The following is a 25,025-nucleotide window of genomic DNA, read 5'->3' on the forward strand; positions in this document are numbered from 1 at the left end:
CATCAGCTGGTATAGACGAGATTTCAATCAAAATTAGCTAAGACTTGCAAAGCTGAACTATGTGGCCCCCTAGCAGATATCATTAATAAATCATTCAAACAAGGAATTTTCCCCAACAATTTAAAAATAGCCAAAATCTATCCAAGTACAAGAATGGACCTCATACAGACACTGGGCAGTTATCGGCCAATTTCCCTGATCTCTACTTTTACTAAAATTATAGAAAAAGCAGCACTTGAAAGACTACTAAAGCACCTGGAAAACAACGATCTGCTAACACATCAGCAACATGGGTTTGTAAAGGGAAGATCCATAGCCAGTGCTCTAATGCAACTGATAGAATATATCATCAACCAGCTAGATGAGGGCCGCAATGTAACCAGCCTTTTTTTGGACTTCAGTAAGGCCTTTGATTGCGTAAATCACGGCCATCTGCTTAAAAAAATTAAAAAAGCTTGGGCATTGAAGGAGGAACTGCAGCCCTCTGGTTCGAGAGCTACCTGAAATGACAGGAAGCAGCTAGTTGAAATACACTACTCCAAAAATAACATAGCTCAAAAAGCTCAGTCAAGTCTTGCTCAGGTCCAGAGAGGAGTGCCGCAAGGATCGGTCCTGGGTCCAATACTGTTCCTCCTACTTACTAATGAATCTTCCCAGCCAACTAGAGGAAACTTGCCATACAGTGATGTATGCAGATGATACAGTCATCACTTTAGAAAAACAGAATACCAGAACAACTTGTAAGATATACAAATGCAGCATTAAACATGACAAAGCAATACTGTGCTTCTAATGACCTGGTCTTGAATGAGAAAAAAAAACTGTACAAATAAAATTTTCGTTAAAAAACAAATCACTTAACCTGCCATTAACAGACATAACAGCAAAAAGTCAAACAAAGCATCTAGGCATCATAATAGACTCACAATTAACATGGAAACCCCACATTGACCAACTGTGTAAAAAAGCTAAGCTCAGGCACCTACGTTATTCGTTAGGATAAAGCAGGTGAGTGGCCAGAGCATGGCTAAGGTAGCTTACTTCGCTTTACTTGAATTCACACTTGAGATATGGATTAGCTATTTGGGGAGGAGCTAGCAACACCTATAAGGAAAAGGTTTTAATACACCAAAAAAGAGCTCTAAGATGCTTGGCCGGACTTCCACTTCCAGGAAAGTTGTCGAGAAACATTTAAGCAACTCAAGATCCTCACTGTAGTAGCTCTCTACATTCGAGAAGTAATAATCCATGCAGTGAACACCGAACAAATTAGACACCAAGACCTACATCAACACAGCACCCGTAATGCATCAAATTTTAATCTACCATCCCACAAACTCAGCCTATACAGAAAAAAACCATCTTACATAGGAGCACTCTACTACAAATCACCTACCAGAAGACTTAAAAAAGAGAACCACCACACCGCTTCAAGAGAAGTCTGAATGAATGGCTATCTACAAAACCATTCTACAATGAAAAAGAATTTTTTAGACTCAACTTATTTAATGTAAACTTTTAAGTAACTTTGACGCCATGTACTGATCTCTATGATTATGTCAATAAAGAATATTGTCTATTGTCTATTGTCTAATAGGTGAAAGGAGGTTTGTTGAGATTGCTCAGCACTCTACGTGCCGCCCGGACCACTCATAATTACGACAAATATAAATAGTGTTAATCATGGACAATTGTACTTTTCCATGATTGAAATATTTAAACACATTTTCAATTATACATTTCTTTTAATTGTAACACATTAACCCATTGCGGATCACTGACAAGCTGGGCTCGTCACTCAGGGGCTGGGCCTAACGGCACGATGACGAGCTCAGGTCGCAAAAGCGGTCTGCTTTTCAGTTACCCTCCAAATAGTTCTATTAATGTCTGATAGATCGGGCGATCGTCTTCACTTGCCAACTAAGAGTGTTTAACAACGGTATACGTTTAGAGTTTTCAAAAGTTTTATAAATATCCTACAGATCGCAGTTGTATGTCGAAGTTGAAAAATCATTCATATGAGTTTACTTTCTGCTTTTTTAGCGCTTCTGATTGGGTGTTTTCCTCAGTTGTTATTATAATACTTTTGAGGTTAGTGACACAGAACTAAACGACGCAGACGTACATGTTGGCGGGTTTAGTCTAGACTATGGCCCGGATGTTGTAATCGCTTCGTCCGAGCTTTATTTAGACTATGATTCAGCCATCATCCTGCCACCCCGGAACCTTGCTCGCGTGTTATCGTTCCTACATCACGGATACGCCAGCAGGCCCATGTTCCATCTGAACGAATACCTTCAAAGCTGAATTTTCTAGTATACAATAGCGAGCGATACGATGTGGCGCACCATTGCTGTTCGTCTGGCCGCTGACCGTAAAGTAATTCGTGCCCGCTGGTGCCCGCACGCCAAAACAATACGATCCGCAATGGGTTAATTCATTTAGTACTTTACTTTCTATAGAAAAATGTTTATGGACTTGTGAATAATTTTGTTTATTGTTCCAGAAATAAAACCATCTTTAGCTGAACAGTTCAAACCTACATTTCCTGCATTTCAAAGTTCAACGCCGTCAACAAGCAGTTTACCTCAAAACAATAAAGAAGATAAACAAATTACTGTGGATCCTAACCCATCTGAAAGTTTTACAAATATTCAAAACGTTGAAATTAACGGAATAAACCCCAAGAGTCCATTTCCTAAACTTTTAATTTTTAAAGGCTGTGCAAAACAATACTGTGGAGGTGTACAGTTTTTAAGAAAGAGCTTCTATTATTCTATATATGGACCACTTACATGTTTGAAGGAACAATGCGGAGATGTAGTGTAAGTATAAGAACCCTTGAAGCTTTAATTTTGTGTTGATTAATTTCAAAACAATTATTGTTTTAAATTAAATATAATTTGAATTTGAATTGGATTATAAAGTAAAGCCATTCGAGTAACAGATTACTAACATTGTTGTGTTCAGCTAACTGTTATCAATTCGATCATTGATTAGTTCCTAAATTGGCCTTTCCTTTTAAAACTTGTAACTGAAAATATTGCAAAATTGAATCATTTGTTGGTTTATTGAGGAAGTAAGGATAGTGGTTTTAGAGAACTTCATGGTGGCCTCCCCAGGGTTTGGTCCTTGTTCTTATTTTTCTGTTTTTTATATTTACACTGCTGACATTCCTTATACCCAGACTAGAAAGTTTATGCTGGTGACTTTACTGTTGTGTCACAACAAAGGGATGTCCATAAAAACTAGTCTTAGAAACTATAAAGTTCTACATAACGAAACAAACTGTCCTCTCAGTAATATGGTAGCAAACTATGGATTTCATAACTGGTTAAATGGTGTACAGCTCAAACACAGTGAACATCCTTGGTGCTAAGAAAGAGGGGAGCAGTCTGTGCCGATTTCTCATATTAAAGAGCTATCTACAAAATACAGCAAGCAAAGCAAAGACTAGGCGATTACTTACAGTATTTAGCAGCAAATGCAAAGTCTTGTGAACATTAGATATGTCCTTACTCTATTTTACTGCTCTACACCGTTCACCTGGCCAGGTAAACAATGCAAATGTGAGAGAAATAAATGTACAATCAAACAGAGCAATGGGTATGGTAACTGGCACGCTTATAACTAACCCTCTGTAATGGCTTCAGATACTAAACAATATAGCCTATCTATGTACAATGGGTTAGTAGACTTTGATGGGAGAGTTTTATAGATCTTATCTGTTTCCAATCTTTCCAACGGTTATCGCAAGATTGGTCCCCAGGTTAATTGTTACAGAGGGCTTCTTAGCCCTAACTTAACCTGGTAAAATAAGACATCTTTACTTTACTTCACTTTTATTTTTTCCATTTTGCAAGATCTTCAACTCAGATAAGCCAGTTGAAGTTCAGTTACACGCTTGTGGCTTTTCAGTTTGACAAGCAAAATAACCTTGACATCTAACCCAAGAAGACTAATAGAACAAGCCTCTCTTGGAAGTAATTGCCATGTAACATTAAAGTCCAGATCCGAGAATAAAAATCAGTCCTCCAATTGTAGAGTGGTCTGCCGATCAATGACTCAATCCATGAATGACTATTCTGATCACTATCTAGGAGAACAATAGACCAAATTTGGTTGGTCATGGAAATTTTCATTATCTTATCAAGACTAAATTTTGTGATGGGAGGTCAATTTTGCTTTCTACTCTTGATGTTAGTATGTTGAACATTTTAAAGTGATGCATAAACATATTCTAGTTGTTTTTTAAATTGATACTACACCATATGCCTTGATAATTGTCTAATTTAATTGGCACAGGTCATATAGGGCATTCATTTTTTAGAACTAAAGCCTTTTTTTAATTGAATCAGTTTGCAGAATTGCCATGCTTTCTTTTTATGTGGCTAAATCAATTTAAGTTATATTATGTGCTTGGTGTATACAAAGTGTGTATCTGTCTACATGTTGCCTGCAACTGATGACTCTAGATTACAATGCATGTAAGCTATGTATGAAGGGTTAAGATTAAATTGCCACATGACATGGTCGGTAGGCCTAGCTTGCCGACCATGTTTGTGGTTTTTTAACCACTTAATGGAATAATTATAATGAGCTGTAGACCTTGAATGTTGATGTTTGCAGCAAAGCAAGACTCTGGGTTGCTGGGAATTGTGTGCGTGAAGGCCAAGGTTACACAAGCATAGAAGCAGAATTGGATGCAATGTACAAGCTCTTTCAGGAGCTGCGAACCACCAACTATTATATTGAGGTAAACTAAGCTTCAAAGTAGACTCATTGAATTTATCTCTTAATCAGTATACAAGTGTCAACCATTTCTTTAACATTTTGATCCATAAGCAAGATTTTGAACGATCCTAAACTAGATACGTTTTGTTGAAGATTCGGACGTAATCCATTTTTCATGTGCTATATTTTTCAATTTTGGAAATACAGATTGTTACTGGGACCAAATTTAGTGAATACAGTGGATTTTGTAAATTCAGTTTGATTAATTATGTAATTTTGGCCATTAAAACAATGGGTGTGTTTACTCTCATATCTTGTGTTATTTTTCAAAGTGGTTAATGTGAATGATTCTGCATACATCTCGTTCAATCCAAGCCATAAATTTGTCACCCGATATGATCATCTTCGTTTGTAAAAATCATTTTTTTTTATTGCGTCTTTGTATCTGGAGTTTCCATATTTTGTCCATAGTTGTATACATCGGTTGCACAAATGATTTATAATTGAAAATTACCTAAGGAGTTTGCTATATGATTCCATTTATTCCTCTCTATGAGCAAATGTTGCATCCATTTACCAAGAGTTTTTCACAGCCAATTATTTACAGGAAATAAAAAACACACAACTTTGTGATATGCTTATGTCTTTAACTATTCATAGTGTACTTAGATTCATCTCTTACTCAAAAGCATGATCTCGGATATATTTTTTGTTCATTTGGCAACGTATAAATTTCTGTTTTTAAACATTAGCTTTGGCATTTTTGCCACCATGAAACCAAACTAAAGGGTTAAACAGGGACCTGAAAGCTTTTATTATTTTTTAAATTAATATTATCCATGTAGTATAATTTCAAAACAAAGAGAAATATATGGAAAAAATATATTACAGTTTGTTAGTGAACCGAGATTGTAACTGTGTACACCCATAAATTGTTCAGTGAAATAAACAAATTATAGATAGATTATTTAGACGTGAAATGGTTTGCGCATGGAGTTGTGAGGGGTATGAGGGGCTGTGTGGAGTAAGGGGAGCGGAAAGGCAGGTGCAGCTGGTAGACTACTAGCACTATTGCAGATTTCGTTTTGATACGCGTCTACGCTTTCATTGTGCTTCGTTAACATAAACTTCAGGGTACTGTTCTCCACATAAACGTTGTAGACCTATATTATTTCATCAGTTTTTGTTCAATTTTCTAAACCGAAACACTTGCGGTGTCTCTTTTAAGCACTGATAATTATGTTTTTAGCCATGCACTTAACTGGTGGAGCAGACAGAACTGACAATCTGCGCTGATCAGCGGGCTGTAACGTTTGTCCACTGCGCAACCAAGGAACGTTTCACGTCGAAATAATCCATCTATATATTTTATTGAAAGAAAATCTTGAAATTGACAAAATAGTACTTATGCATTTTAACAATGGAAGACTCTAATAAAAGATTGTTTTCAGAGGGGGGAATTGTAAGTGAGTGAAAATGGAAGGGGATTGAGAAAGGAATTTAAAAGAATAGTGATAAAGTTGTGGTTGACATAAGCTACAAAAATATAATATAAAATAAAAATGTGATAAATTATACTAATATAAAAGAATAATGTATTGCAAGCCACTACTACTAAGGAATTTATTTACTTTTTTACAGCTTAAGGACAGTTATATGCCAGGAAAAAAAAAGACGTTTCCACCGTTTCTAAGCAATGTTGATCCATCTCTGAGCCATATTTACAAGTAAGTAAAACAAGTTTTATCTGTCATGTTGATATCTTCTGGTGTAAATACTGAAATCATAAAGTAGAATTTTTGACAAAGAATATTTGTAGAATCACACATGCGGTAAGTAATATAAATTTTTTGTCAATATTTGAGAGATAAACATTAGCTATCAGTTTGGTCCAGTCAGGAGAGGGGCGCAACCAGAAATTTCTTCTGGGGGTTTGGCCATTTAACCTTAGGTGGATGGATGTCTGGGGGAATAAATTAGAATGAAATGCCATTTTATGCTACTTTAAGACTGAAATGAAGTGAAATGTTGTAGACCTCAGCTGTGACACAAGCAGGAGGCGGCAAGCGCACAATAGTATATGCTGTTTGCTAAACCATGAGCATAAACAAGCATAACATTTGGGGCTTCTTTCATACATTACATTATCACAAAACAATGGAAGGGATTATTTCTGTATGTTAACAACTAAATTTGATATAACCTAACTAGCATGAAACTACATAATAATTCTGTTTAACCTACAAGTTTATTGGAACAACATTTCTGACCTGAAATATTGAAACCTGCAAGGATTTCAGATATTGCATCTTTTCTTAATTAGTGATTCGTTAAGGAAAAACAATGAAGGGAGGGCTATGTCACGCATACTGAGGTGGTGATAAGAGACGCAACCTAGATGAGGAGATGTTTATAAGCTGCAATGGGGAGGGTCCGGGTTGGTTCCGTAATTAGGCCCATGACAATAGACAATAGACAATAGACAATTTATTGGCCATTAATAATTTTTCAATAAAATTACAATAGGCTTCGTCAAATATTAAGGCTTAAATTACTAGCCTAATCTAAAGTTAAAAAATCCGTTATGAAACGATCTCACAGCTAAAATATTCATTAATATTATAGAAAGGTCTATTTTTTTAGCCAAGAATACAATTTATTATTAAAACTTGACATGGTAAAGTTTGAACAGCATAAGGTAACAAATTGAACATTTTAATGCCTAAGGTTGTATGGTAATTCATGGTTTTACCTAATCTAGCTCTATCTACATTTAACTTATCTTTATTTCTTGTATTATAGTGATGAAACATCATTTCTTTTCAAAACCATGTGTGACTTTTTTCTTACATCTACTAATACCTCATAAATATACAGATTTTATAACAGTTAAAACACCAATATTTACAAACAAAGGTTTACAATGATCTAACACAGGTGCATCCGCTAAAATTCTCACAGCCTTCTTTTGGATTACTAGCACCTGATCAATGCCTGTACCATTACCACCAAATTATTAAACCATATCTAATAATACTTTCAAAAAATGCAAAGTTAGGGCCATTTTTTATATACCTTTGTGATACTATTTTTTTTAAATTACACAATAAGTAAATAACCCTAGACAATCTCTTGCATACATAATCAATGTGTTATTTCCAAGATAGCCTGTTGTCACACTATTATCCCCAATAACTTAACAAAAACTTCAGATTCAAATATAGGCCTATTAATATTCTTAAGAGTTATTAACATTTGTTTTGTTTTTTCTGCGTTTAAATAGAGACCATTTTACATTAAACCAGTTAACAGTTTCATTCATTGTAGTCTCTACCAAGTTGTTTAAGTAAAGCAAATTTGTGTGACTATTTAACAAAGTGGTATCATCAGCATATATAGTAGTAAAACTAGAGACATTAAAACTTAAATCATTAATAAATATAATAAACAAAACAGGACCCAACACAGATCCCTGTGGCACACCTATATTTATATCAGCCACTTGGGAATAAGCTCCATTAACCATAACAACCTGTTTGCGATTTGCAAGATAGGACCTTAACATGTTCAAATTCTTTGCACGAAACCCATAGAATTCCAATTTGTTCACCAGTATATCAGGTCTAACACAATCAAATGCTTTGCTCAGAATCACAAAGTGTGATCTGAGCCCAACAATTATTTTCCAAAGCTAAGAGAACATTATTTACAAGAGTATTTACAGCTTTAACCGTTGAACAATCAGTGCTGGTAACCAAATTGACTAGAACTAAATAATTTGAGATTTTTCAAAATGAATACATATTTGATGTTTAAGTAATTTCTCAATTACCTTAGACAAGATTGGTACACATGAGATAGGGCCTATAATTATTTCGGACAATCAAGTGAGCCATTTTTATACACAGGTACAACTTTTTGAAAATTTTAAACATGTTGGAAAAATCCCTTCCAATACACAACAATTAATAGAATATGTCAAAGGCTCAATTATATAATCAATAAACAGCTTTAATTAAAATACTACTTAATCCATACACATCTTTAGAAATGGGAATTTTTTTAGAGATAAAAACAATTTTACGAACATCATCTACAGTGACAGGACAAAAAACACACTCCTCAAATGGAGGGCAATAACTTATTAAGACATTGATTTGCACTATTCACAGAACTTTTCACTTTGGCACTGATCTCTTCAATAGCTGTCACACAGTGTGAGTTGAATTCATCAGCAGAATATTACTGGACCGACTGCGTAGGGTTTCCTTCCCCGATGCCTTGTTAATGATTGTCCATGCTGCTCTACATTTATTGACTGAATTTTCTATGTAATCTTCATTACTCTGTCTCTTTGCTTCTTTAATAGCCAGTCTATAGCGCCTTCTAAAGAGTTCTCAGCAAGTTGAGTAAATTATCATTATTCGTTCTATTATAAATGTCATGACAACACAAAATTTGCTTTTTCATGTTCTCTAGCTCTGGGGTATACCAATTTAAAATTTTGCTTTTTAGTTCTATTATTAGGTTTTATTAATCTTTATCTCTTGCATTGGATGGCATTGATTAAAAATTTTCTAAAAATGTATTATAAAACAAATCAAAAGTTTCTTCTGCTGTTAAGTTACAATTCTGAGGAGCAATAAAATTCCAGTCTACCTTACTTAAAACAGTATTTAAAACCCCTCCAGGTTCACAGTTGTATACCTTCTTGCAAATTGAATCGAAGGCCTACTTGAATTTATTTTACCGGGGCCATCAGTCTTCTTATTGATAGGCCTATTCTCCGCCAACCAAACCCATAATTTGAATAGCCTTATGATCTGACAACAAAGGTTCAAAAATATGCAGCTCGTAATTTTTAGGGCAGAGGTCAGTAATAACATTGTCCAAACAGGCTTCTCCACGAGTAGGCAAATTATTTACACAAAACAAATTATATTGCCGGAGACAGTTCAAAAAGTCATTTACACTAGGTTTTGAGGTGTTTCGGATATCAAAGTCAGCATTAATATCTCCACAAATTATTACTTTACATTTAGGCCTAAGTCTGATTAAAAATCTCAGAAGTTGATCTAACTTGTCCAGAAAGACATTTACTTTTACCTTCAGGGGAACGGTACAGAGAAATAATAATGACATTTAATTCAATGTCATGATGATTGGCAGCAGCGTTTACATTTGGGGTAAGATAAATTTCACATTTTTGTTTGACTGTAACACACATCTTTGTGTAGTTGTTTTTACGAACCAATTTTGTAAAATTAAACGTGGTAGCGTGTTTATTACATTATTAACTCAATACCTTATAAGAAAATAAAAAAAATATTGTAGGTACTTTTTATGGATATTTATTCTTCTGGATCAAGATTCTTATCATATAGTTAAGAGTAGAATGTACCAATTTAATTTATAATCTTATATCGGCCAATTTTAGAATTTAGAATATAAACGTGCGTGACATGATAAATCAAATACAAAGCGTACGTTTACAATAATTTTGGCATCGCTGCAATTTATTAGCGAGATCCACAGTTATATCATTGCAAATTTTTATATTATGAGATCTTATTTCATTCCATTCTTTTAAGTGAACAATATTTGGTGTACGTTTGGATGAAAGCAGATTTAGCTCAGATCAGGTACAGTTTTAGAGCAATATTGGAGTGACTTGGAGTAAGTCACATAAACAGGGCTAATTTATTTGTTTCTAGGGTTGTTTGTCTACGGAAGCGGGATGGAAGTACTTTTGTACATAATATACAAGGGGCAGTGGACTATGTTTCTTCAGCTAGGGAATTGCTCGACTATATAAAGAATCACGGAAACACTGGTTCTAAGGCAGATCTCTTCATATTTAATGTCGACAAATCACAACGTACTGAAATATACCGGTAAGTACTTAATTTGTAAAAATATACATATGAATGGAGTTTTGTGTATATAATTGTAGAACTAAATTGGAAACTTGAGTTATATTTATGTGATGTAATGCAGACAATTTTATTGATTCTATCTGCATCTCTGTCATGTCAACAATAACTGATATGACTAATGGCATGAGATTTGAATGTGAATATCCTATTAAATATTCTCATACCACTAGTCGAAACTGAAACAAGTTTTTAAAATCTTTTTCTCATTTTTCTTTAAAAAGTATAGTTTTAAACAAAGAAAAGATTGTTAAAAGATGCTTCTTCCGTTCAGTGGTGTTCTTTTTATGCTGAAGAAAGGGGACAGAACTATACTACAGGTAAACGTTTGGAAAAATTGTGAAATTGTATTTTGAATGGTATGAGCTATTTTTGCTAGACAACGTTGCGAGTAAAGCAAGCTTGATTTTACACCAGAAAGTAAGTTGAGTTAGTGTTTTGTTTAGAAAAGTAATTAGGTCCTAGTTTAAGAACCAATCTCATTAATCTGTAAGCCTCCTTTATTTTTAAGCTTTGTCCTAATTGAAATGAATTTACGTTATTGGGACCTTCAATAGATAACAGTAACAAAGTGCTTAAGTTGGTTATAGGCTACCTAACATCTACGATTGTCTGTCATTAAAAATAAAATCTGACCATAACATAAACTTAAAAAATCTCCAGTACTATTTACAGATTTCAAGAGAAGATGCTCAGGAGCATACAACGTTTGTTTATGTTTGTATGCACATCAGCCACAGTGCATACGCACCGCTGTCATAGCACTAAGCATGGCCTTTCGTTGCACTCTAGGCTGATGCTTTCCAAACCAGACATGTCAGCTGGCGGCGCACTGTCTTGATATTTTATTTAGATGAAATCAAATGTGATTACAAATATAATCTTAATCTTAGTATCATTGAAACATTTGTACGCTTTAACCTTTTTTTAACGATATACTTCTTGGGGTTAGTTGTTCTTTCTTGCTATTGTTGCACTTTTGCAAGAGCTTTTCTAAACAGTGCAAAATGCAAAAAAATGAGATTGCAGCTTAAACCTCGTACTGGTGAAAGAGACCTTTCCATTGCATTCCACCTGAAAATGAGCACTGAGTATTTGATATAGTACAGTATAGTCTGATATATTTCAAATTTACTATTTTATTTTGTATACAGTATTTTATTATGTTGCAGAGCCTGCAGTGCAGTAGGAATGAAAGGAAGACCACTGATTGGCTGCTCTGACGGAGGGGTAATGGCTTACTTCCCGGAGAAACCTTGGGAGATACTTCAGGACCTTTTGAAGTGTGGTGGGGAGACCATCAAGTATCGCCTGTTCCCACCTGGCAGGTAAAGTAATCTTATACTGTAATTTGTATGAAGAATGTATAGATAAAACTGGTTTGTAAAAAAATGAAATAGTTTGATTATTAATTGTGCTTTACTTTATTTTTCTGGTATAATGAAAGGTAAAATATTAACAGAGAATGCCAAAGTACAAATAATAGTTAAGAATAATTCTTTATTGGTTTTAACATTAATATTGCACACATTTGATTACATGTTCAAAGTTAATACTACATCTAGTATACATCATCCAGGGTCAAAATTTTATTTTGAACATAATAATGGTTCCTCTTGCATTTTCATCTTAGTTTTATTTTAACCCTAGCACTGCAACCAAGCTAAATATCTTAGATGGGGTCCGGTTTTTGTGCATATTGCAAGCCTTTTTTAAACAATCTGTAAAACAAATACTAAACCTGTTTAATATATACATTTTAGCAAATAATGTTTTCTCGTGAAATGCAGTTTTAGAAACAGTTACCTAAATTTATTAATGTTGTATTCTTTTTTTTCCTTTTATTTAGCAGTAAAAAATGTAAGAAAATTCAAAATATCCAAAATTTGTAGAATATTATGTAGAAAAAGATTTTCTTAATTTTTCAGTAGAAATATGTTTTCTAAAACACGCATAAGTTATAAAATTATAGAAAGAACGCTAATTATTTTTTAGTACAAGATTACAAAAAAACACATTTTGACATCAAAATATTTAGGTAAAGTGAATTAATTAAGGAATTATTGAAATTTTAATTAAGGAAACTCAATTGTGCAATGCCTTTGTGAATATTTTCAATTACTGTGGATATTTAAAATGTCTTTAAATGATAAAATCATGTTTGATGAAAATCGGCTTTTCAGATGTCGAAGTTTAATTTGACTTTACAGATATCAAGGCTGAATTTTATTTCTTTAGTTAGTTGTCAATGATTTCCTCCAAGTTGTAGATTGCGTGACTGGTGAACTTTTTTGCACACTGGCGTATCTACTGTATAGACATCTTCCATTTTGGCAAAAACGGTCAATGTCCGTAATAGAAGTATTTCTGCTATTTTTAAGAATAAGAAAAAAAAGGTTTTATTTTTTTTTAATTTTTTATAAAATATTGAAATATTCATTGAAATTCTACTATTTGATAATGAAATAGGTGGAGTATAAGCTAGAAATGCTACAAAAAACCTAATTCTAAACTATCTTGTTTCGGAGGGTTTCGTTGTTTAAAACATTTTCTGTTACTTAATATATGTATGCAGTCATTTTGTCATTTTGTTTTAATAATATAATAAATAAATACTTGATAATTTTTTTAGTGATTTGGAGAGTGAGTTAGTTGGCGATCGAAGAAAAAGTACAGTTAATGGTAAGTATGAGTTGTCATTATTAACTATTTAATTCTTTTTTTATTGTTTTGACTTTATATAAATAGTAGTGTTATTAGAACTATCAATGATTTTTGTTTAGATTTATGTTTTTTTTTCCTTTCTTTTATTGTATTTTAGATAATATTGTTATTAAAAATTGACCAATTCACTAGGTGTCCTATTCAAATTTATACTCATATTCATTTCATTAATTGAGAGAATATTGTGGTACTGTAGAAAACTTTTATTTTTCAGTATATATCAATATTGGAGTGTCTAAGCTCAACTTTCATTAAACTCATGTTCATAAAATTAACGTAACTTGCTTGCTGTAATGTAGTTTAAATATCAGTTTAATGTGTTTCATTGAGAGGAGATTGAAAATGTCCAAAATTTCAGCAGGTTATTCGGTGTGTTAGTTAATTGCATTTACTGGTTAATAGCAATGTATATTTACGAAAATGCTTTAAAAACTCATCTGAAGTATTAGCAAAACGAAGAAAATATTAAATTAAAATTTTGGAGGAAATCAGAAAAACTCCTTTATATACCATCTAACTCCACAAATTCTTACAACCGTGACTATTATCTGTTTGTAAACTCACCAAAACCTTGTAAAGTGTTTTTTTTTTTTTTTTTTTTTTTTTTTTTTTTTTTTTTTTTTTTTTTTTTTTTTTTTCCGTTCTCTTAGGACAAGAAGGTTATAAATTGCAATTAGTCCTGTAAGAACCTTTGAGCTGCTTCCAGAGTGATAGGATATTCAGGATGGTAAGGTTAGGGAATAGGCCTCCTATCGAGATCCATGAGGAAGAATTAGGGCACTACATCTCAAAGTCATCCCGGAAGAAGGGGAGGCCAGCTCTGAACCAGCCTCTCCAGTCAAAGTAGGCAGGGGGTGGCACACCCTTGTTGAGGTTAACAAGAACCTCTGAGGTAAGGAAACAAACACCACCAACTAACTCCAACAGTCATCTTCCACAGTAGACTAGACCTATCGAATTGCCCATGAACCCCAGAATCTCAGCATTTGCGGTTAGTGATGTGCCGCTACTGGACATCCATAAAGTTGCCCAGATTGAAGTGGCACATCGGTTTTTTGCTGTGCCCAGTGGTGGGTTCAACTGGTAGGTGTAAACCAGCCAGAAGTGATCCCTGTTGGGTGATTGTAAAGTGGTTACTGCAAGGTAATACAGTTAAGCTTGGTGGCTCCTTGGGTTGCTGACGGGTGAGCGACTCTGTCCTTACAAGGGAGTAACTCCGGATGGACGTAAATCTCCTTGTAGGACGGGGAAAATCTCAAAAAAACAAATATCTGCCTTTAAGTATTTGTGAAATTAAGAAATAATTTGACTGCTTCTTGAAACAAGGTTTGATTAATCCCAAACATAAAAAAAAGTAAAAGCAACAACATCATATTTTATGCAATGTGATCTGTGAAAGTGAATGAAGATTGACAATCTGTGAATTTTACTGATGTCGCCGAATTGTTTTATGTGTGTGGACAGCATGTTTATAGACGGCCAACCAATCGTCTCAATTGAGTTTGTGAACGATTGATCCGCACACCTCTCCCGATTGGTCGTCAGATTACAAGTTAAAACAAAGGAAGTGAATTTATGGTTTAATATCACAGTCACATCCAAACCTTGACTGAACTAATATTGTCGTCAGTTTGCAGATGGGCGGCCGACAAATCCTACACAGGTAATTTTTTGTTCTTATAGCAATATTGGTTAGAAGATGGCTAGTGGAAATCCCATCAGTTTGCCCAACAACTATTTGTCTGAACTATTGACGTATTGAAGCCGAATCTCAATTCCACCGATCTTGAACAAAATTTTGTATTCAAGAATCGACCTATGGGATTCGACAATCGAATCTGCGGAGATTAACCGCTTCAATAGAAAATTTTCTTTATTTACATATTCATAGAGAATAGTACATGCGTCATAAAACAAAAGTTGTGGTTAGTAAAATTTATACAATGTAAAAAGTTTTTGTGTCATAGTTATATAATACAAAGTTGTTTTTTTGATGTCCAGAGGAAGCTCTTGTCTTGCGCTACACTGTGTCAGGTGCTCAAGAATTCTTTGACAAGAAGCTTTTTTGTCAACATAGCTGATGACACAATCCATAACAATGGACAAACTACTGGCCAAGCAATGTTACTACCAGTTGAAAATCCAGATATTCCTGTATTAGACCTCTACCAAACAACCAGACAGGAGGTGTCTCGAGTTATGGATAGTCTGAAACCAAAAACTTCATCAGGCTATGATGGAATCTCAGCAAAGCTTTTAAAAACTTGTAAAGAAGAGCTAATTGACCCCATAGTAGACATAGTAAAAAAATCTTTTTTGTCTGGAAACTTCCCATCTGCTCTAAAAATGGCCAAAGTCTACCCATTGTTCAAACAGGGATCCCCAACCCAAGCCTCAAATTATCGACCGATTTCTCTAGTTCCAACATTCTCTAAAATAATTGAAAAACTGACACTAACCAGACTCATAGACCATGTAACGACAAATGAACTCCTTACAACCCAGCAACATGGATTTCTGAAAGGCAAGTCAACAACCACCGCCCTAATCTGTCTGGTAGAATTCCTTATTGATCAACTTGAAGATGGCAACACCACCACTGCTATTCTACTAGATTATAGCAAGGCTTTCGATTGCCTCAGCCACGAACACCTCATGGCTAAGCTTAGTGCGATAGGTGTAACAGGGACTGCCTATAACTGGTTTCACAGTTACCTGACAGGGAGGTGCCAAATGGTTGAACTTATGCATAATAGCAAGGGGATTATGCAACAAATCAAATCTGAACCAAAAAGCATCACACGGGGAGTTCCTCAAGGGTCTGTACTGGGTCCAGTACTTTTCATTTTATTTACCAATGACTTTCCAAGATATCTAAAAGACTATTGCAGATCACTAATGTATGCAGATGACACTGTATTGCTATTGGGCAACAATAATCCAAAACATCTTGAAGTGACCTCTTATATTGCTCTTAACATGGCAATTCAGTATTGCCATAGGAACGACCTCGTTGTAAATGAGACAAAAACTAAGCAACTTATTTTAGGCAAGCACAGAGAGGCTGTAGGCAAGTTACCTGACCTTGAAGAAGTTACTGTTGCCAAATACTTGGGAGTAACAATTGATGAAAGCCTCTCCTGGACCCCCCACATCGATCTCCTGTGCAACAAGCTAAGTGTAAGCCTGTTTGTAATTCGCAGGATTAAGAACATCTGTGACGTGGATACAGCCAAGATCGCCTATTACAGCCTGTTCGAGACCCATTTACGCTATGGTATTGAAGTATGGGGAGCAGCAACTACAAGGGGTAATCTAGAACGAGTGCTCTTGCTCCAAAAACGTGCTATAAGAATACTTGGAGATCTCCAGTCAAGAGAAACTTGCAGAAGCAAATACAAAGACCTAAAAATCCTGACTGTAGTAAATCTGTATATCTTGGAAGTTGTAACATACTCACATCTGAAATCATTAAGCCCCATAAGAACCGCAGCTCAGATTCATGACTACAGCACAAGACAGTCAGCCAATTACAGCCTTCCTACACACCATCGCACAATGACTGAGAAGAAACCCAGCTATGCAGGTGCCAGAATGTGGAATGTCCTTCCTCCAGAGCTGAAGACTGCAAGCATTCAACAGTTTCGTCACTTGCTGAAGAACTGGCTTCTTGACCACCCATTTTACTCCATGACTGAGTTTTACGGATGGCGACAATCACAGGAATTTTGATCCTCTAGAAGAAACATTTTTCACCATTCTATTTACTATTGTTATTGATAGTATATGTTGTTTTTTATTAATTTATGACGCAAATTCTGTACTTAAAGTTCATGAATAAAGCATGCTGACTTCTGACTTCTGACTCAAGAATTCGGACTCTGAATAGTAGGGCCTTTCTTGCAGCCATTTTGTTAGTTGGTTCGCGAAACACTGAGGTGGCTGATTTCTTAGATGATCGGGCAGGTGGTTGAAAAACAGCGCTCCTTGGTATTAGGGTTTCTTCTCAGAGAGGCTTAAGCGGTGTAAGGGCAGGGCGAAGTTTGTGGCATTTCTTGTGTTATATGGATGTAGTTCCTTATGTCTTAACTGCTGTGAAGTGACTGCATGCAGAATGGTTTCCCGGATGTAGAGTGAGATTGTTGTGAGAATTTTTAGTTATTTAAAAGATTCCCGGCAACTTTCTTGGTGATGTAGTCCTGCTAGGCATCTAATTGCTCTTTTTTGTAGAATAAGAATCTTTCCCATGTTGGACGCTGATGTTCCTCCCTATGATACTATTCCGTATCTTAGGTGCATTTCGAAAAGAGTGAAGTAAGCAACTTTGGCTACCTCCATGCTACATATTTGTTTAATTCTGCGAATTACATAGATACTTGAGGAGAGTTTCTTACTTAGTTGGTCTATGTGAGGCTTCCATGACAATTTCGAGTCAATTGTGATGCCTAGATATTTGGTCATATTGCTTACTTCCAGGTCCGGGAGAGGTGCTAAGTTTGTAATTTTGTTTTTTGTGTTGAAAATTGTACGGTTTTATTTTCATTTAATACTAGGTCATTATTTGTGCAATATTGTTTAGTTTGGTTGAAGCCTGCAGTCGTGTTTATTGCGAGCATTTCATTGACTTTATTAGAGATGGTAAGCACAGTGTCATCTGCATACATTATAGTAGAACAGGCATCATCCAGGCAGTTTGGCATATCATTCGTGAGGAGGAGGAAGAGCACTGGCCCGAGCACGGATCCTTGAGGCACCCCTCTTCTCACTTCAGTTGTTGCTGATTGAATTTTATAGTTTGTATAATTTTGGGTGTGATTTATTTCTACCAGTTGTTTTCTTCCCTTGAGGTAGCATTTAAACCAATCTGCTTCTTTACCTCCTACGCCTAGGGCTCTTAGTTTTTGTATTAGCTGATCGTGATTGAGGCAGTCGAAAGCTTTACTAAAGTCAAGGAATAGACTAGTTACTGAACAACCTTCCTCTAGTTGGTCTATGATGTGTTCTGTCAGCTGTACCAGGGCTGTTGTTGTTGACCTACCCCTAAGGAATCCATGCTGTTTGTTTGTAAGTAGATTATGCTATTCGAGATGGTTTAGGAGTCTGGTAAGGACAATTTTCTAAATTATTTTGGAGAATGTTGGGGTGAGTGATATTGGCCTGTAGCTGCCAGGTTCACTTCGTGGTCCTTTTTTATATTTTGGATATATTTTGGCGGTCTTCAGAACAGTTGGGAAGATACCTTGTTGTAGGGATTTATTTATTATATTAGTTAGTGGTATTATCAGTTCTTCTTTACATCTAACTAGTTTTGCGGATATTTCATCAATACCAGACGATGTTTTAGGCTTTAAGGAGTCTATAGCTTTTTTTACTTCTTCGCTTGTTGTTAAGTAGAACTGTAATTTCTCATTTGTGACTGGAGCTGGGTCAGGGTTTGCAGGATTAGTGTTGCTACTGTTTGTTTGGAGTGTGTTTTTCTGCTATTGTTGCAAAATATACATTAAGGGGAGTTTGCTATTTCGTGTGGGTCCTTTGTTGTTTTTTCCATTTAGCTGAAGACTTAGCTGATCATTTGTGTTAGTAGTTGCTTTTCTTTCATTATTTATTGCCTGCCACAGCGCTTTTGATTTATTTTCTGCTTGGTTAATGTGTGCTGTAGTTTGTTCTCGCCTTAGGTATTTCAGTCTCAAGTCATATTCTCTTTTTCTCTCCACTGTTTGTGCTTTATGTTTTGCTAGGCCTGTATAATAATAATAATTGTCTAATCGGCAGTATACAACTTACATATACTTAGCTAAACATGTTTTTATAGTACTTTGTGTTTAAAGAATAGTAAATAGATAACCTTCTTCTTGCAGTCACTATCTTGTGTATTTATGTCCGTACATCACAACGAGTCTGATATATACACATACACACACATACCCAAATTACTAATTTCTTAACACAAGCTTTTGTTGTATTTGCTGTATGAAAAAACGTAGAGAGATAACAAAATTAACAAATTACCGTAGTTTTACAAATAATGTTTTGGTTATAATTTTAATATTTGAAGTTCCGTTTTTATTAAATACTATTTTTAGATGTGCAGTAAAAAATAAGGTATTTTTAAATTATATTTTTATTGAAGTTCGTATTTTCTCTATCTACATACGTCAGCACTAGCGTCACCGTGCATTTCAAACTGACCCCAACATTCCTGGGGGAAATGCGACAGTTTGATTAGCGAAACAACGTTCTGTCTGGCCTTCGATAAAATCTGACTGCTGACTCTGGGCTCACTTTTCAGAAATCGAAGATTACCAGGCGCACTTGAACACCAACCAACTTGAGTGCCTATTGGGAACTTTCGCTCTGCCATTCTCATGGTTTGAACATATTGATATTGATCTAGTCGGACCATTACCTGTCTCACAAGGCTTCAGGTATTGCCTCACCTGTGTGGTCTTTGTCAAAGTCAACTCATCCAAGGGCCTCCATCCACTGTACTCAGGCCCGTATCCTGTGGGTTGATCCAGCAAGACATCTGTGATTTATATACGAGGCACCTATGTAACTGTGTCCTTGAACTGCTTAAAGTCGGTCTAAGTTATGCCTGTCGAGTATACTACGATGTTTTAGGCACGACCTCAAAGCACAATAAAATTTTCTACACATAACGTAGCTATGGTGGGAAGGGTTGATTCAATATGAATATTGATTTAAGCTCCATTTCACCTTCCACCTTCCAAATAGTACAGCATCTGAAATCTGACTCTGGAACAGATTGACTCCTCGGATCTGGAGTCCACATCTGTCTGAAGAGATTCATAAAAAGTCAGCGGCGAAGACTTTAGAAATGAACTCCTTGCTTGCATCATTTTGACATCAGAGATACCTACGCTAAAGAGGAGCTTAGTCTGGTTATCAAGTAGTGATCCGATGTAGTCTAGATGAAGAGGTATTCTCGTTGTCTCATCAGGTGCACAATGGCTTTTTATGAATCTCTCCAGATTTTACTTGGATCTAGGTACAGTGGGACCGTTATCCAAAATAAATCTATCTTTATTTACAAGCCAAGTGAAAAAAGTTCAGAACATCTTTTTAAAAGAGAGCTGATCTGTTGTCAACAGGAAAATATTCATGGTAACCAGGTGGTATTCTGAACTTGTCTCATTGAGTACAAAAGTTATAGAGGTCTAATTAGGAGTACTAAGAATTGAGATATCAGAGTGGACTATATCATGAAGTGCTACCGTTATAAACCGTTAGTTTCATGCAGCTAAGAGACTAGCCTGGAAGAAATTCTGCACTGATATTGACAGTGTGCAGGATTATGCAAGGCTTCGAGAGCTCTTAGCAAAAGATCCTAGCTCATCACTAAACATTTGTGGTTAATGATGTGCCGCTCCTGGACATCCATAAGGTTGCCCAGATTTAAGCGACACATCGGTTTTTGCTGTGCCCAGTGGTGGATTCAACTGGAAGGTATAAACCAGCCAAAAGTGATCCCTGCTGGGAATTTTTTTTATCCTTATAATCCTTCTGAAGAAGATGGTGTCAGACAGGTTTGCTTATAGTGGGGGTTGGATCTAATCCTTTCTCACCTACCTCTATTCTGGATATCGTCTAGGATGGTTGTCACACATAACCGATTGGTCGGGCTAACCTGACTAAATATTTAGTCAATATGTCATTTTTCTTTATTTTTAAGACTCAGTATGTACTCGTTGCAAGGTTCATATGATAGGAGGCTCTTCTGGTAAATCCTTACATATGAACCAGCATGCATACAGCTTAAGAAATTTGGTGACTGCCTTGCACCAATTGGTGTAAAGTTTGTGGCTGAAAAGATGAATCTGGATGTCTTGCTGGACATTGAAGATGCTTTTGACAACATGGACAATATTGTTATTTTTATACTAGTAAGTTCAACATCATTGGCTCACCTGATTAATCCAATGGATCTGATCTGGTGGGAACGTGGTGTGATAAAGTTGTACTTATCATAAATCCGATCAAGGTTGCTGGTGATACCTACACAGAGAGGCATCAGGTGAAAAACACTGTCCCTTTTTGCTGAAAATCTATAGTAAGCACGTCTAGACAAGATTGTCAAAAAGGAGAAATAATTTTTTTATAATTTGCAGACTTGTGATATTCTAATAGCCAGAGGATGGACTGCCTGGCCATCAATGGAGGTCCTGAGTACTCTGCCTTAGTGTGCTGTTTTAACTTGCGTCCTTGAATATTGTGATCCATGCTACTGCCAAAAGAAGTCACCTTCAGTAGGAAGGTCACTGATCAGCCTCTTCCTGCAGCAGTGCACACGGCATCTTTCGGAGATTTTATCTGAAATCTTGCCTTTAAAACTTTTGAAAACTCCAGGGTAGAAATTGGTGAGGCAGTTTAGAGATGTGGTGGTCGGTGGTCTCTATAAGTCTTTATGCCATAAGTTTTGTAGCTGAGATCACTGCTATTTTGAAATGTGCTTGTCAAAGAATCTTTGTCTGTGGTACAGGTGTATAATGCTTTAATGAGCATTTTCACTGATAGCCAGAGAACTTTGAATGTGTTTAACTCTGTATTAACCTCAAAACTTGTCTGGAATTTTTATCAGGTAAAGTGGTAAAACTATGATTTTTAAATCTGTGAATATTTGACAACCATTACAGAATTGATGATAAACATGATACTGTTGCATTCAACAGTAACATATCATTGTCCATGATCTCCACCTTTCTCTCCATTTAAGCTTTATAATAATACAAGACAGAGAGAGAGAGAGAGAGAGAGGGAAAATACTAATATCAATATCTGGCAATCCTTGCAGGATTGTTGATAATGTGATACCCAGTACATCTCAATATCGTGTACGATCTCCAGAATGTGACATAAAATTTCCCATTGTTCATTACAAAGGTGTTTTATTTTGTGAAAGTGTGTTGTTGGAATGTGTATATAAATGGACTTTTGTTTAGATGAACAGGGAGGAACTAATCCTCAACAGGACACTTCAACACATCAAGAAGAAATTGAAATTTCACCTTGGATTGCTGAAAATCTCATCATTATGGAAGTTTTCAATGAACGTAGTTGGATAGACTGTCCGAAGGAGGTGATCTTTCAATCGGTCCGAAGTTGTCCAGCTTTGGAAGAAATCATCATCGAAAAGAAAAGGGATCCAATTTCCAAACTGATGTAAGTACAAAGTAAAAGAATATTTTAATGGTAATTACCACATCAATGGTCTCGTTTAGTGGGTGTTGTGGCTATCGCAAGATAAGTGAGTCAACCAACACTTGGGGCTGCTCCTTGGATTGGTGGCCACTGAGCGATCCCACTGAGGTCCATTATACCTACAAAATAAAAATTTGCAAAGCTGTGAGGCAAGATGAACTGTCTGTTTCTTTAATGTGTCCTATCGCTAAAACATATAAAATAAATTAATGTTTATTTTTAGCTTTTACTTTACAGCATTTAACTGGTTTAGCCAGAATATGATCAGGGATAGCTGTCAGCAACGAAATACTAGATAGCATACCCAAATCACTATGCAAACACAAAAAAATGAAGTGAGGATCATCAACGTCTGTGGTGATTCCAAGTTATTAGTATAGTGCTCACTGTTGATGAAGATATAATTTAAGGAACTACAAGTTTACTTAAAAAGGAACTCATGGGGCCTGGAACTTAGGACTTTTCTCTCAAACATAAGGTCTGTTAGGGAAGCGGTAGCCAGGGATTGTGTTGGTGAGTAATCTGTAGGAAAGCTTACAGAGTATTGACGTGGAGTCCATGAGCTTGTAAGCCTCAGTGAACATGGGCATGTGAAGAACATAGTTGATCACTATATTCTTCACTTTTGTGAACTTGTTAAATTAAAGACTGGATATTAAAAAAGATAATATTGGACTATTATATATTAGGAGGTTGTTGAACATGATGGAACATGAAATTTTCCTAAAATTAATAGCCATCTGAAGAATATTGTCATGGTCACTTTCAGGGAGCATCATTGAGATATTAAGTATTATCAGATCATCCAGTGATTGACACCTGGCTTTAAAAGTTGTGTCAGACCTTGTAAATAGGCCGGAGTATTTGATCCGGTTTTCTTAGATATTCAGTATTGAAAGAAGATGGTAATACAAACCATACAAGAATTCTAAACCAGAAAAAACATCAGAGAAACTTGGGAAGACACTGACAAAGTTTTATTAGTAATGATAAGAAGTTAGTTGAGTCTATAACCTTCCAACTTCCAGCACAAAACAACACTATTCTAACAGTAATAATACTGTTCTTGAGTCCGTGTAGTGAAATATTGTGCTTTTAGACATGGTGTAGTACAAGAGCATCTGTCAAGTTTCAAGTATAATCCTACTACCATTTGTTCTGTCTGCTGGACACTGCAGTGAACCTTAATGTGAATTTCCACCTTGTGCACTTCAGGAAACTCCTGGAGAGGTAACTGTTAGTCTGTGTACTTGGTTAATGACTGCAAATAGGGAACTTTGGATGTTAGTTCCAAACTAGCAATTTGGATCTTTTGAGCTTCCACTAGACAGATGTAGTAGTCTAGACAGATTACTAGATTACAGATGGCATTGATTCAGCTCAGAATTTAAATAGCGAAGTTGGTTTATTATTGGCTAACTTCCCTATTTTATACTTTGTTTTGTTATGTACACATTGCCTTTCTGAACCCAAAACCCAGTTGCCATTAATTTAGTTTTATAAACAAAATTAAGTTTCAAATGCTGAATTCATCTCCAGTTCACCTTTTTTCTGTTCTCTTTGGACAAGAAGCTTATAAATTGCACTTAGTCCTGTAAGAGCCTTTACGCTGCTTCTGGAGTTACAGGTTATTCAGGAGGTTATTCAGGATGGATAAGGTTAGGGAGTAGGGGCAGCCTCGTATCGAGATCCATGAGGAAGAATTAGGGCAATACATCTCAGTCATGTCTCCCTGGAAGAAGGGGAGGTCAGCTCTGAACCAGCCTCTCCAGTAAAAGTAGGCAGGGGGTGGCACACCATTGCTGAGGCTAGCAAGAACATCTGAGGTTAGGGAATAAACCCCACCAACTCCAACAACAGTCTCTCCCACAGGAGACTAGACCTATCGAATTGCCCATGGACCCCGGAATCTCGACATTTAGTGATGTGCCGCTCCTGGATATCCATAAGGTTGCCCAGATTTAAGTGACATCGGTTTTTTGCTGTGCCCAGGTGTGGTGGGTTCAACTGGAAGGTATAAATCAGCTAGAAGTGAACCCTGCTGGGTATCACCTTCCTCTTAGCACAGCATCTGGAATCCAATGCTGTCACTGATTTGACACCTGGAGTCATGTTCGTCTGAAGAGATCCATATAAAAGTTGGTGATGAAGAAGCTCAAAATGAACTCTTTAGATTGTTTCGACATCAGAGACACCAAGACTACAACATATAAAAATACAGTGTAATATAGGTGAAGAAGCAGTCTCATGTCGTCTCATTTCCTGCAGCGAATATATTAATGTATGACACCATTTATTGTAATAAAGTTACTGATTTCCACTTCATTGGGTGTGGCTTGACACATGTTGGTTGGACCACTCCATTATACAATACTCGTAATGAGATGAAACTGTCTACAAAGACTAAGACATTTA

General features: G+C 35.9%; 1 protein-coding gene across 2 annotated transcripts in view; it reads left to right on the forward strand.

Moving 5' to 3' along the window:
* The window catches only part of LOC124371763, a 47,199-nt gene that overhangs the window by 17,035 nt on the left and 5,139 nt on the right, over window positions 1–25,025 (forward strand). The window contains exons 4-10 of one of the 2 annotated variants that reach the window (XM_046830105.1): window positions 2,507–2,825; window positions 4,630–4,756; window positions 6,376–6,461; window positions 10,449–10,628; window positions 11,840–11,995; window positions 13,300–13,349; window positions 22,352–22,571. In XM_046830105.1, the coding sequence (XP_046686061.1) occupies window positions 2,507–2,825; window positions 4,630–4,756; window positions 6,376–6,461; window positions 10,449–10,628; window positions 11,840–11,995; window positions 13,300–13,349; window positions 22,352–22,571 (1,138 nt within the window). The remainder of the gene's footprint in view (window positions 1–2,506; window positions 2,826–4,629; window positions 4,757–6,375; window positions 6,462–10,448; window positions 10,629–11,839; window positions 11,996–13,299; window positions 13,350–22,351; window positions 22,572–25,025) is intronic. The other variant, XM_046830106.1, reaches the window with a different exon arrangement.

The sequence above is a fragment of the Homalodisca vitripennis genome, unplaced genomic scaffold (genome assembly GCF_021130785.1).
Source record: "Homalodisca vitripennis isolate AUS2020 unplaced genomic scaffold, UT_GWSS_2.1 ScUCBcl_1954;HRSCAF=6225, whole genome shotgun sequence".
Classification (NCBI taxonomy): domain Eukaryota; kingdom Metazoa; phylum Arthropoda; class Insecta; order Hemiptera; family Cicadellidae; genus Homalodisca; species Homalodisca vitripennis.